At 42.9% G+C, this 13,742-nt stretch overlaps 1 protein-coding gene across 5 annotated transcripts in view; it reads left to right on the top strand.

The window, feature by feature from the left end:
- FOXP1 (forkhead box P1) overlaps positions 1–13,742 on the top strand; it is a 685,031-nt gene that overhangs the window by 443,255 nt on the left and 228,034 nt on the right. For all 5 annotated transcript variants that reach the window (XM_059390157.1, XM_059390158.1, XM_059390154.1 and 2 more), the window contains one exon: positions 8,018–8,205. In XM_059390157.1, coding sequence (XP_059246140.1) covers positions 8,029–8,205 — 177 coding nt within the window. In that variant the 5' untranslated portion in view covers positions 8,018–8,028. The remainder of the gene's footprint in view (positions 1–8,017; positions 8,206–13,742) is intronic.

The following is a 13,742-nucleotide window of genomic DNA, read 5'->3' as shown; positions in this document are numbered from 1 at the left end:
AGCAGCTGAAATTCTGAAAATACAGACATTTGTAACTTTTAAGGGGTGGGTGTTTTTACCGGCGCCTATTGATGACTTCCGAACACCGTGGAAGTTTGCTAAGGCAGGCTGTTAGCGTGAGACACGCACGTTTGCTCCGAACAACCTTGCTGCCTTGGTGTTGGAATTCGGGACTTCTTTCTCTCTGGAAATGTAAAATCTCTTGTCTTTACAATGAAAGCCTGGTAGAGAAGGGAAATCATGTTTTTATTAGGAACAATATTTTATTACCACCCTGTTCCTCTAACTGTTGTGAGTCATGCGTTACAGGGAAAATTAAACATCCGGCTCTCTACCTTTTTCCATTCCAGCTGAACTGGAAATTAACTGTGGACCGTGGATTTTGGTAGGGTTTTTCACTGATGGGTTATCTTTACATTTTCAGGGATTGGGACAGTCCTACTCCCGTTATGGCGTAAAATGATTTAATAGCATACGTTCGTTTCTCCGTTTCAGAAATCCACAATGATTAGTCCTTCCAAGTGAAGTACAGGACGTAGAATATTTTAAAGGTAGGACCATCATGGTGGTGGGCAGCAGAAGCCCTTGATCTCATTTGATTGGGAGTTTGGACTGGGACTTTTCTGTCATTTAATCATTTAGCTAAAAATTCAGCAGTTAGGGATAAGTTCCTACTATAGCAGTCCCCCTATAGCCACAGTTTTGCTTTGTGGATTCCGTTACCCGTGGATTGGGAAGCAGATGATCCTCCTTCCAAAGTATTGTCAGAACACCTGTCGTTCACCTCAGTTAAGCTCATCAGTAAGACATTTTGTCATCTCACATCATCTCGCAAAGCAGAAAGGTGACTACAGTATAATAAGACATTGCAAGAGAGGGCTAGAGATCACATTCACGTAACTTCTCTTACACTAGATTATAATAATTGTTCTAGTTTATTATATTATATCTAGTGTGTGTATGTATGTATGTGTGTGTGTGTGTGTGTGTGTGTGTATAAAATTATATCTAGTTTATCCCAGGGTCCTGGGATTCAGTTCCACATCTTTCTCCTTGCTCAGCTAGGAGCCTGCCTCTCCCTCTGCTTGTGCTGTCTCTCTCTCTCTCTCAAAACAAACAAACAAACAAACAAACAAAAACATAGTGTTTGTAGGATTCAGTACTGTCTGCAATTTCAGGCATCCACTGGGGGTCTGGGAACATATTCCCCATGAATAAGAGGAGTTACTGTGTGTGCAAGGTGTGCCTAAAAGTAAAAGTAAAGTTCAAAATAAAGGGTTTTTTGTTTTGGTTTGGTTTGGTTTTTTGGGGGGCGAGGGAGGGTTGGCTTTTTTTAATTGTTACTAAAGAAATGGAGTTAGGCCAGGAAGGAGATCATTTTACTCTGAATGCCTCTTTGTCCATTTACTTCATAAACAGAGGGTACCTCTAGGTTGATTGATAAACACAAACTAGTTCTTAGTTCTTTTTTCTCCTCCTTTGAACTATAAAGGTAAGAGAGCTACCATATGACATTATTAACAACAAACCTAATTATCCTCTCAGACTTCTCCCCAACTGAGGACGCTGCTTCATGAGCACCCAAAGCCATAGGTTCTCCCCCTCAGGCTGTCTGAGATGTATCCAGGATCGCCTCACCTCTATCCCTTCCTTTCCAGCCCCAAGCCCTGCTTTTCCTGCAGGAGTAGCTCCGTGAGGACACATGTACCACGGCTTTCCAGGAGGGGTGCTCCAAGACCTGGTTCTCTCTCTACTGAGAGGCCCACCCCGACACTTCCATGACATCCTCAACCTCTGCTGACCTCAGATTTGGGAAGATTCCAATTTTGCCCTTCTCTCCCATATGGCTATGTAAATAGCCTTTAAAAACAAATGAACAAATAAACAAACATATTTTTGACTATTCCATTGCTCCTCAACTTTTTCTTCCTAAGTGCTAAATGGAATTCCAGATTTTTAAAGATAGATCTCGATATCTCCAGTGCACGATAAAGTTGATAATACATAAATCATTTTTAACAACAGGTAATATGCATAATTTATGGTGTTACAGTGCTATCTTTTTGATATTTATGATGGATAATGCTCAGTTTTTGCCCTCATATTACTGCTTTAAATTATACCACAAGAAAATTAATGAGAAAGTAGATTTATGGGTTTCATTTGTTTGTCAATTCGGAAATTAATTGGGTGTTAATTTTAGCCGTCCCTCATCAGACCAGGACTTCAGTCTGTGTGCATTAGTTTGCATTCATTGTAGCTTACCTCCCATTTACTGTGGGTCACTAGCTTTGCATACATTAAAATAGCCCTCCGGCTCATTCCCTTGATTACTTTTTGAACTGCCATGCATTAGAAAATTTACGCCTTTCTGTTATAATTATGAAAATTTGGTATTGGAAGATGGTGCTTTCGTAACTCAGCACACCGACTTCGCTTCCTAAACGTGGCCCTTGGATGGTTTTTCCATGGAAGGGGACCCCTGCCATCGGGGGCGGTGGATAGGCAGACAGTGGTGTCTGATCACAACTCGTGGGAGTGATGTCAGATGTGAAAACGCTCAGTGTTACTTTGTTTTTCTTGTTGTTTATCCCCCCACTTTTGAGAGTATGCCTTGGAATCTCCACCCAGTGGCAATGATTCTACATCTTGGGGCGCTTCCTTCCTGCCCTGGCTTCACCTGCTCCCTTAACCCCTCAGTTTCACTTGTAATCCCTCCAGCAGCCCTTCCTCTGTTCTCTGGCACCTAGTGCATCTTGCCAGGTGAAGGGCGAGCACTTGCAAAGCTTGTGCCATGTGCTAGGAAATGCGAAGTCTCCATGGTCAAAGCCGGCCTTACTTTGGGGATGCTTTCTGTTCTTGAGTCCCTATTTTGAGTGGGAGGAACTCCTGCAAGAAGATGGAGAGCAAGGCACTGGGTTCCTGTCCTGGGCCACCCTGCTGTTTGCCTGCTGGCAGGGAGGAATCCCCTTAGCTGCACTGTGCTCCTTTGAACTCCTTTATGTGTATTATGTTGCCAGGTCGACCTTTTGCACATTTAAAGGGAACCCGTTCATTTATCTGATGAAACCCAGAAGTAAATGTATGCTTCATATCTTAATGCGCACAAGTTTTTCTTCTTTCCTGAATCACATGGACATGATCAACGTGGACTTTGAATCATCATGATGTGACATGCGTCCTTCTTGGGAACGAGAGCTAGCCTGACTCCCACCTTTATTTTTGTCCTGCCTGTAGACTCTGCACAGAGTCTAACTGATGATGAAGTAGGCACGCCTCTTGCTCAGTAATTCCACAATACAGAAAGTCACATGCTCGCCCCATTCTTGGAGTTGCTGTCTTCCTCCTGCCACCCCTCGGTCCTTCCTCCCACCCTTCTTCCCCTTCTCTGTCCCTCCCTGCCCTGTGTGCTTCCTTGCTTCTTTCCTCTTACCCCATTCCCGCCCTCCCCACCCCCCAACTCCAAGAGCTTCTGTTATCTCTTCAAAATACCTCCCATTTCCTTCTTTCCTGGTACTGGATAAACAATGAGAAAATGAGCTCTGCTTTGGGCTGGGGGAGGACCACGTCCTCACCGTCATCATTTTCCTACAAGTGATTTCACCGTTAACTTCTCTTCTTCCCATAGAAGTAGAAATATATTTTACAAAACGGTGTTTAGTTTAATTTACACATCCTTTCATGAACAGACCAAGTTCTTTAAGGGCATTTATTCTGCTTCATATAAATAATTGATCAGCCAAGTTAATTTACTTCTGCCTGACTTGGTCAACCTTAATTAACTGCCCTGGAATCAAGACTGAACTTTTTGTTAGCTTAAAATCTTTCACAAGCATGATAACAAGGGCTTTATTTTCCTTAAATTTTCAGCATCAACACTGTAACCAAGGAAATAATCATAATAATAAAGCATTGCTATAATTTACTATAAATACATTGGCCTGGACATTATGAATTTTCCAGAATACTTCCAGGGTATGCTCTGTTGGCAGCGACAATAAATAAGCAGGCTAAACTCAGTTCTTATCCTTTTCTACAAGTTCCTTCAGCACAAAAATCGATCTTCGGAAATCAGTAGCTCTGTCACGCTTCCAAGCAAGACCAGAAGTGGGTCATTTGGGCTTCCTTCCGCTTTCTGCCATCCACGTGATTATGGCCTCGGCCTTCACAGGGGTGTGTTGAACGGGTCGTATGTAACTTAAACAAAACCCGCTCATTCCGAGAAGACAGGCAAGAAGCCAGAGGAAGATTTGTGTTTATTTTCAGAAGGCTTGTTAGTGGGGAGGGCTGGTCGCCTCCTCCAGGAGCCATGCCTTCATATCCACACACTCCGGCTGATGGCGTATCGTTTCTTGCTCTCGATTTGCCGTGGAGCAGGGCAGTTCATTGGTTATAAGGAGTCCTAGAGGGAAGTGGAGGTTATACAAACTGAGTGTCTATGACAAGCTCCCGCTAAGAAAAGAAGGTACAGTGTTCGATGTCAGAAAATGCACCTGCCTCTCGAATACACTGACCTGCTCTCTCATGATTCTCAAATTGTAAAACTCATAGAAAAAGACAAATAGAGGTGTTTGCTAAAGAATGCGGACACTTTCATCTTCGTATTTTAGATGCTTTTGTTTGTCTTCCTGCCACCTTGGTACTATCTTTCCTGGAATTACTTAGTTTTTTTTTTTTTTTTTCATTCACTTACTAATGGACTACCTTGCCGAGGACTTTGCAAATGGGAAATTCTCTGTCATTCATAGAATGGACAGGTTGATGTCTGAAACAGGCAAGGATGATGGCCGTATCTATTCCTTAACCTACGGAGCTTTGGTTTTCTTATCTGTAAAATGGGATAAATTTCACCTGCCTCCTCTCTTTGATGGACTTGTTATGAGTTTGAAAAGTACCTCAGAGAGCCTTGTAGTTTGTGGAGTGTTGTACAGACATAAAGCCTTATTAAATGGCTTGGAACATTCCATAGAAAGAAATATTGCCAGCCCAGATATTGTTAGAAATGTTCTTAGACATCGACACTCCTAATTTTTCACATGTGCTTTTCAAAAAGCTGTTTTCTCCTGATTGGTGTGGGAGATTATGGGAAATTTTAAATCTTGCAACCTACATACTACTGTTAGCACTTGACTAATTAAGGACATCCTCAGACCAAAATAATCCTTTATGCAATTTCGGTCCCAATGCCTGCACTCTCACAGACCCGATTCGCAAGCCAAGCTGCTTGGCGAGATGCCTGCAGAACTTCTCCTGGAGGACTTGGCAGTCTTCTTGGAACTGCGTAGAGCAAAACCTTATCAAATTGTGGATTGGAGATCGTCCCTACTCCACCCACCACCACGGTGTCAAACCCAGGAAACAGAAGCAGGGCCAGTCTCTTAGACACCTGTTTTGAGGTCAGGCATCCCAATGGTTGCAGGCTGGGAAAAGCAGCATTCTTTCATTCTTTCCTATAGCTCTGAGGACAGGATATGTGGCTAACTAGGCCCCCTTCTGAGGGCAGGTAAATATCTCATGTGCAAACCATGTTTTTATCTTTTGGGGGTTGGTTTGCTGATGTGAGTAGGCTATCCAGAAAGTTTTAAAAAAGAAAAGTGTTTTTGTTTTCTCTTTAGGTATGCTTGTGACATACCTAAGAATTGAGTGTGTTTCCTTGTTAACTCTGCTAGGACAACCATTCTCTCCCTCAAATACCTAAACACCACCTTTTCCTCCATTTCTGTACGAATGGGCAGGTTTGTGAAACAGAAACATTGGGGGGAAAAGTCCCCTCAATTTCACAAATTAATTCCTTTTTGGCAACAAACGAGGTACTTGTATTGCCTGGTTCTTCTATCTTAGAGAAAGTTTTAGTTGTGTTTTTGATAGGTTTTATACTCTGTAGACAGTAAGGATATAAAGGCAGTTTTTAAGTGATTCTAATTCTGGGAAAGTCTGATTTTAAGAAAAGAGTGTGAATCAGCTGTTGCTTCTGAGTTTGTTTTCTACCTGTCAACAACAACAAAAAATGCCATTCTTAATCCTCTTCAGAATTGGATCAACTTTAAACATAAGTCTTCTGGGTTTATAAAGTTTGTACTTAAGTTGGATCATACAGGGCACTGAAAGGAAAGGAAGAAAGATGTGAATTTTTCTGCTTTTAATTTTCCATTAGGCTTTTGTGGAAGTCGGTAGAAAAGGGACTTGAACCAACTTCCAGCAAGAGGGCAGCCTCTAAAGATGTCCCAAGTGTTTCAATTTCCCTGTTGTCACATATTGCCGGGGGGGGGGGGGGTGGGGGGGGTCCGTAATGCAGATTGCACATGTCTTTCCACGATGCACGAGTATTTGTTACAAGTTTTCAGCCCTTTGATCTGAGATCGGTGTTTCACGTTGAGGTTTTAATATTCAAACATTTCTCAGCTTTGATATTGGAACTGTCAGGTCCTTTAGTGACTATTGCTTTTCCTGTTCAAAGCTCTCGTTTGTGAATTTGGAGTATGACCCTGCCATTACACTGTTTGCTCCCTACTACACCTCAGCTGTAAGAAAACACATGGTTAAGAATGTTGACATCCAGCTGCACTTGTTCAAATCCTGATTGCACCACTACTAATGATTTATGCTGGGCAAATTAAAATGGTCCTCATGGGGGCCTAGTTTTCTCATCTGCATACTGGAGATACCAGTGGCATTCAGAACTAAACTGGGAAATATACGTAAATCACCGGCTTGTGGGCTTGGTACGGCACTGGTAACACTTGGTATTAGTAAATATGATCTTTCTTTTGTCATAACCAGATGCATTTACTGAGAGCTGAATTGTGGGTCATGGTTTTGTACGTTGAAAGTAGCTGGGCAGAACATGAAATATATTTACATGTATGTAGGTGATATCCTTCAGCTGCACATCTTGCACTGTACATATAGACATACATACATACTTACAAACACCTACACATATATGTTTTTTATTAGACACTTCATAATTTTGCATTCAGACCTTTCCTTTGGTCTGCCTGAGGCCAGATTTTTCTCCAAAATAAATATAAGATGTCCCAGACCTTTCAGGCCTTAAAACAAACTAGAGGTTAGTAATTCAGCATGAGAAAATCCCCTAACTTTGAATAGGATTTCTTAGGACAGTTTTAACCATAGGACAAAGATCAGAGTCTGAATTTTTTAGCTCCTGAAAAGTGGGGTGGGGGGATGTATTCTTTTTTTTTTTTTTTTTTTTTTCTTTCTTTCTAAATGTGGCTGATCTCATTGGAATCACCAATTTTGAAGACTTCTCAGTACCGGAATCATTCTGGGGAGTACAAATCTTTAAATGCTCTTGTCTTTTTGACCGTGAGGGTGTTCGGCTCAAATGATCTCAGGGCCCTCCCGGTGGTGTGTGTCCTGTCTTGATAGCGTGGGGCTGGAGACTTTCTCTCTAGGCGTGTACCACCCCAACGCAGAGCCTGCACACACTGAAATTGAGTGTTACACCTAATACGCTACACACAACTTACTCCTTTTTTTTTTTTTTTTAAAGATTTTATTTATTTATTTGACAGAGATCACAAGTAGGCAGAGAGGCAGGCAGAGAGAGAGGAGGAAGCAGGCTCCCTGCTGAGCAGAGAGCCCAATGCGGGGCTCGATCCCAGGACCCTGAGATCATGACCTGAGCCGAAGGCAGCAGATTAACCCACTGAGCCACCCAGGCGCCCCAACTTACTCCTTTTTGAGAAAAACATCCAGATAGTCACAGATATTTAACCATAAGTCCTGAGTTCCCCCGAAAGTATTTTTCTCCAAGGGGAAACAGCTTCTTGAAAGGACCACTAGGAACTCTTGAAGCTGTCCCGACCCCTCCGTCCTCAGACACTAAGGGACTAGCCCACAACCCAGGGCCAAGAGTGTGTGAAAGAAAAGGACAACTGTTTACAGAGTCTGGCAACACGGAAGGCAGGGCCCTTCTCCTTCTGTCCAACAACTGTTTTAACAGCTGCTTTTCTCTCTCTCCCCTGCTCCCTCCTGAAAATCCCTCTATCAGGTTTTTGAGTCATGATGCAAGAATCTGGGACTGAGACAAAAAGTAACGGTTCAGCCATCCAGAACGGGTCGAGCGGCGGCAACCACCTGCTCCAGTGCGGGAGTCTTCGCGAAGGACGGTCCAACGGGGAGACGCCAGCCGCGGACGCCGGGGCCGCCGAGCTCGTGCACGTGCAGCAGCAGCAGCAGGTACCGTGGCCGCCCGGCTGCGCTGCGCGGGATGCGGGGGGACCGCGGGGCTGGCGCTCCCGCTTGCCCTTTGCACTCGTCCCCGTGCAAGTGTTGGAGGCTCAGGTGGCGGGCTGGCCGCCTGTCAGAAACAGCTAGCGCGGGGTGGTGGCCCTCGGAGACTAGTGCTCAAGCCCTCAGGGAGCCGAGACTCTTGGAAGCTACTCCCCCTGCCCCCGCCCCCTGTCTTGGGGAGCAGTTGTTAAAGATGAGCTTGAGCGCGCCTCTTCCCAGGCCCCACCGTGGCAGCCTGAAGCTGAACTATTTGGGATAAAAAACGAATTGCAAAAATGGTTCCCTATGCTTGAGTTAAAAAGTCATACTCATAAACGGGCTTACTGAGAGTGGTGAAGCACGACACCAAAGGAGGGATGGTGGATGAAAGGAACAGGGGATGGAAGAGGGAGTGGAAGCCAACAGTAGAAGCAAACGGGCAGGAGTGGGTATGCAGCAGGCATAGCATCCACAGCACAGGCTTCAGTGTAAGAAGTGGCCTCCTGCTGCCTGGAGGAACTTCGGGGTGTGGACCACTGGCCTATGTGTCTTGTGTACATACGGCAGCTGGTATGGGGCTAAGTCCTCTTAACGTTTTACATTAGTTCTTATTGGTGGTTCCCCCAAAGGCTTGTAAACTGGGACATACTCATTCTCCTTACGTTCTCCATAGTCATGTCAGTGGGTACCCTTGAGGGACGGATTAAATATTTCCAAATGGTAAAGGTGCCATTTTGGTCTTGGATTCATCTACTCAGTACATAGTTGTGGTGCCCTTGCAAAAAGGTGAAAAGTAACACTGCATCTTCAGGCCTTTCTGGAAAAAAAAAAAAAAAAATTAGAAATCTTTGGGGGATGAGGAGGAGGCAGGCGAGCCTTTTCTCAAACCATTTTCTTGGAAAGTGTATCGGGGAAGGAAAGGAAATCCCTTTTTGTATGAGGGTTATAGCCTTTGACAGGCTCTGAGGATGTTTCATTTTTTTACTTGCTGAGAAGTTTTTAAAATATGAAGAATCGTTACATTGTTAGTCTGTTAGAAGGTAGTGGAACCTGCTGGGGGAAAGCTAGGACAGAAAGAAAAGGAAACTAGCAGACATGCTCTGTTCTCATGACCAGCACTTCATCTATGTGATGTGACCTCTGTCCCTGGTTGTCCAGAACCTTCTGTGCCTGCACCTTGGGTACCCCATCAGCTGGAATTTATGACGTATGTTGTGCGGAAGGTCGTGCACTTAAATGAGTGCCAATGGCAGAATTCTAACCACTGAGGCAGTTGGCCAAACATATCCTCAGATGGTAGGACAGTATCCGTGTGCGCATGTGTCGTTCATGTGGTGTTCTCGGTTACTTACGGTTCATTGGAGAGAGCCGCTGGGATCTTGGAGTGCTGTGTTCTATGTCCTTACCCTACAGAGGCCAAGAGGCACCAGTTCTTGAGCAGTTGAGGTGTGGTGCTCTTGGCCTATGGGGTGGGAATCCCACATGCTTAGTATTTAGGGTACATTAATTAAATAAATGGGAAATTCACTTCTTTAGAATTTTATATGAAGAACTAAAAAATCATTTACCATCTTAAAGTAGTAAGTCGGCCAAAATCTTTATATATGTACCATACACACACACACACATACACGCATGCAAACACACACCCCTACACCAATATCAGCAACAACACATTGGCCTCATAGAAGGCAGTTAGGAAAGTGCATGTTAACAATCTTCCTTAAAAAGCATCGGTAACAAAATTAGTTATCCACATCTCCCTTCTTTATCTTGGCTGTGACCACTTTGGAAAACATGGTCTTATGTGTTATGGGTGTCAGTACCTTTTGTTGTACTTTGAAACCCATTTTAAATACTTTTTATAGCAAGTTTACTTTTATTTGCTATTGATATGATTTAGGAAGAGAGAGTGTGCTTGGATTTATGATTGCGGCAAAAACCTCACATACTGTGCTTGGTAGCCCTTTTTGATCTTTTAAGACAAAATACTGACAACTGTTTGCCCCTCCAAGTGTATGATGAGGCTCCTCACAGGTTGTTGGGGGACAAGTAAATCTCTCGATGAATTGGGGGCTGGGGGGGTAGGAATAAGGGATTGATAAAATTTTGCAGGACTAGAGTGAACCTAGTTTCCTTCCAGTCCGAAAATGGCAACAAGTCAGTGCTTTGGAGAAATGTGAGGGTCAACATGATGGACTCGGGTTGTTTTCGTCATTTTTATTCTACAGGTTTTTACTTGAAGTGAGAATACCAGCAGTGAGAAAATCACAGCCATGCTGAATTCATTACTGCGGTAGTCACACAAAACCACGGATAAAATTTCAATAACTGCAGGCCACAGTTGAGTAAACAGTTGCACTGAAATTTAATTCCTGTTGACTTTTCCCCCATTCCTCGCCAGGGGCACATTCTGATTCTGTAGTACAAAGACAACAGGGGTTACAGCTTTGATTAATGTAGGACAGTGGAAGAGAATTAGAACTGTAAAATATGTTAGAAGTCCATGGAACAAAAAGATGTGGCTTAAAAGGGCTTGGTATAAAAATGAGTTAATTATGCTGTGTGTAACACTGAATGTTATAGGATTTTCTAGTTGCACCAGTGCCATCATTGACAATATAGGGAGAATTTTTGCCTAGTGCCAGGACTTTTAAAATAAATGCAAGCCTTTCCATGTTTGATTCTTATTACCAAAGATAATTACAAATGATAGCAAGTGCCCTTTCAGAATGGAGAGCTTTCACAAAGATTAGCTGTGGAATGAGTGACTTCTATGCTGGGACTGGTCTATAGGTTGGCTAAATTAGGTCTAAGAAGAATTGTTTAAAAAGGAAAAAAAAAAGAATTATGTAGGTGACAACCTAGAAAAATCAGAATCTGGCTTTTCCATCTTCTCTTGAAAAACCAGAAGATCTGGTAACCCTAGACCAATATTCCTACAAGGACAACAGTTGTTAGGGGATGGATTGCACGTGAAGTCAAGGAGCCTGCTGCTGCTCTCCAGGCTGCCCCAGCTCCCACCCAGCAGCATTGCTCATTTGTGGCCCTCTAGGCAGGGGGGTTGGTAATTCTGCAAGATGCCATCATCACTCAGAAGCCATCACCAAGGAGAGGTGCTGCCAGTAGCTTGGAGGAACTCGCCAACACACTCCCCAACTGTCTTCCTTCCTCAAAACGAAATGTATTATCTCTGTAATGTTTCAAGCCTACTTCTATCTGGGCCATGAAACTATTATAACAATAGTTTCCTAATAAGATAATTTGATAGAGTTTCCGAACATTTCTTTTAGCCACTGGGTAATTCTTTACCCGATACCATAACTGCTTTTTATTTCCTATTATGCCTGCCCCATTTCTGGGTCTGTAAGAGTTCTGTACTGGATATGCACTACTCCATTACGAAACTCAGCAACAAATACTATTACCAGTTACTGAAGTTTTTTTTTTTTTCCCTTAAGAAAGGGTTTTTAAATGTCCAGAGCAATTTCATAAACTGTGTGGATTAATGCATTTTAAAAGTCTTGAATTTTAGAAAGCAGAATTTTATTTCCATATTGCTGCAAATGAGAGCTTTTTCAGATAAGCATATTACATAGAGCATAATGTTTAGAAGTTTCTCCATATACAGCATATGCTGTCAGGTCAATTAACAGAATGCATACTAGAAAATGTTTATTCAATAAAAATGAATAGCTGTTAAATAAAACAGCTATTTCTTAACAACATTCCATTTAATGATGGGGTTTTTTTTTTGGGTACCACCTGGCAGTTTTATTGTCTGCAAATCAGGATAGAGAGAGCTTTGGTTGCTGTGGTTTTGAGGTGTGGCTATTGTTTTATACGAGGAGGGCAGTGTGGAGGTAGTCTGTGAGAAAGACATTAAAAAAAAAGATATATTACATATGGGATTTAAATATGGATTATTTAGAGAGTGTGGATAAGTGACATATTTGTTTCATTCATTGACATTGGTTCTTTGACATTTGGTTTAAGGTGTTGGACCTTTTGGCCCGAAAGATACCTACACACCATCAACATGTGTCTATATACACATTTCCTGTTAATAATGTAAAAGAAAGAGAGGAAAACATTGGATGAGTCCTAAAGAGTTAAGAGAGGTAGGAAGGACAAGTAGCTTCTGAAACATCATGAGAGGGAAGAAGAGGGATTCATTGGGTTGTATTTTGCCCAGGACCAGAGAAGCTCAGAGAGACAGGAGGAGTGGGAGGGGGCTCGAGAAGGAAATCTGGCTGTGTATGTTCATAGAGGATGTAGACGATACGCTCTCAGAAGGGCCCAGGAGAATCACGGGTCTCTTTCTTGGAATCTCCTGATGCGAGTCACCAAAGGATAATGACCAGAGTGTAAACCTGTTAGCATAAACCCATACACAAAAATTAAAGATTCTTCTCTTCATTTTCAAAATGGCGGAATGAATGTCCTCATTTTGTTCTTGTTACCAAAATGACTAGTGGCTATCAAGCAAAAGAGGGAGGTTGTCCTGCCAACACTTCCAGCTTGAAGTGCCCCTATAAAAAACAACGTGTAGGAGAAATTGCTCTTGGGTTTGGATGGGCAGTAACCTCCGACGAAAGAGACCGCGCCTGTGCGCTTCTCATTCGTGCTCGTATTCCTTTGTGGGAACCACGTTACTGTTATTGTGGTCATCCTTTGCCTTGTTCCTCCTTCTACAGAGGGAGGCCCAAGTGATTAAGTGTGGATTAGTACAGTGGCCAGGTAGCAATGGCCAGTTCCGCCTTACCATTCTTCTCTTTGCAAAGAGAACTATTCCTAACTTTGTTAGGAATACATACAATGGAATATTACTCAGCCATCAGAAAGGATTAGTACCCACTATTTGCATTGACATGGATGGAACTGGAGGGGATTGTGCTAAGGGAAATAAGTTAAGCAGAGAAAGAGAGTTATCATATGATTTCACTCATATGTGGAACATAAGAAATAACATGAGGACATTAGGGGAATGAAGGGAATACTGAAGGGGTGGAGTCAGAGGGGGAGATGAACCATGGGAGATTACGGACTCTGGGAAACAAACTAAGGGTTTCAAAGGGGAGGGGGGTTGGGAGGATATGTTAGCCTGGTGATGGGTATTAAGGAGGGCACATATTGCAATGAGAAAAAAAATAAAAAGTAAAATAAAAACAAACAAAAAACACACTCAAATGGCCTTTTGCCTTGCCAATAGCAGGGACTGTGCCTGAAAGGAGGGTCTTTTGATGCCACTGGAAGGGAAAAGATAGTCAGCATCTCTGGTTCTAAGAAGGGAAGCTTCTGGAAGGTAATGTAGAATGTAGATGATCTTAGTTTATTGGGTTCTCTCATTGAGGCAGGCACTCTGATAGGGGCTAGCACCTTCCTTCAGTGGTGGGTAAAAAACTCAAACTGTAATTTTTAAGGACGCACTCTACCAAGTTAGATTCTTTCTGAACACAAGGCAGAGTTCGAATATAGAAGCTATTGATGATCAAAAAATTTGT

This window comes from Mustela nigripes, chromosome 2, assembly GCF_022355385.1.
Source record: "Mustela nigripes isolate SB6536 chromosome 2, MUSNIG.SB6536, whole genome shotgun sequence".
Taxonomy (NCBI): domain Eukaryota; kingdom Metazoa; phylum Chordata; class Mammalia; order Carnivora; family Mustelidae; genus Mustela; species Mustela nigripes.
Note: the sequence above shows the minus strand (reverse complement) of the source record. Positions and strands in the feature narration are given on the sequence as shown.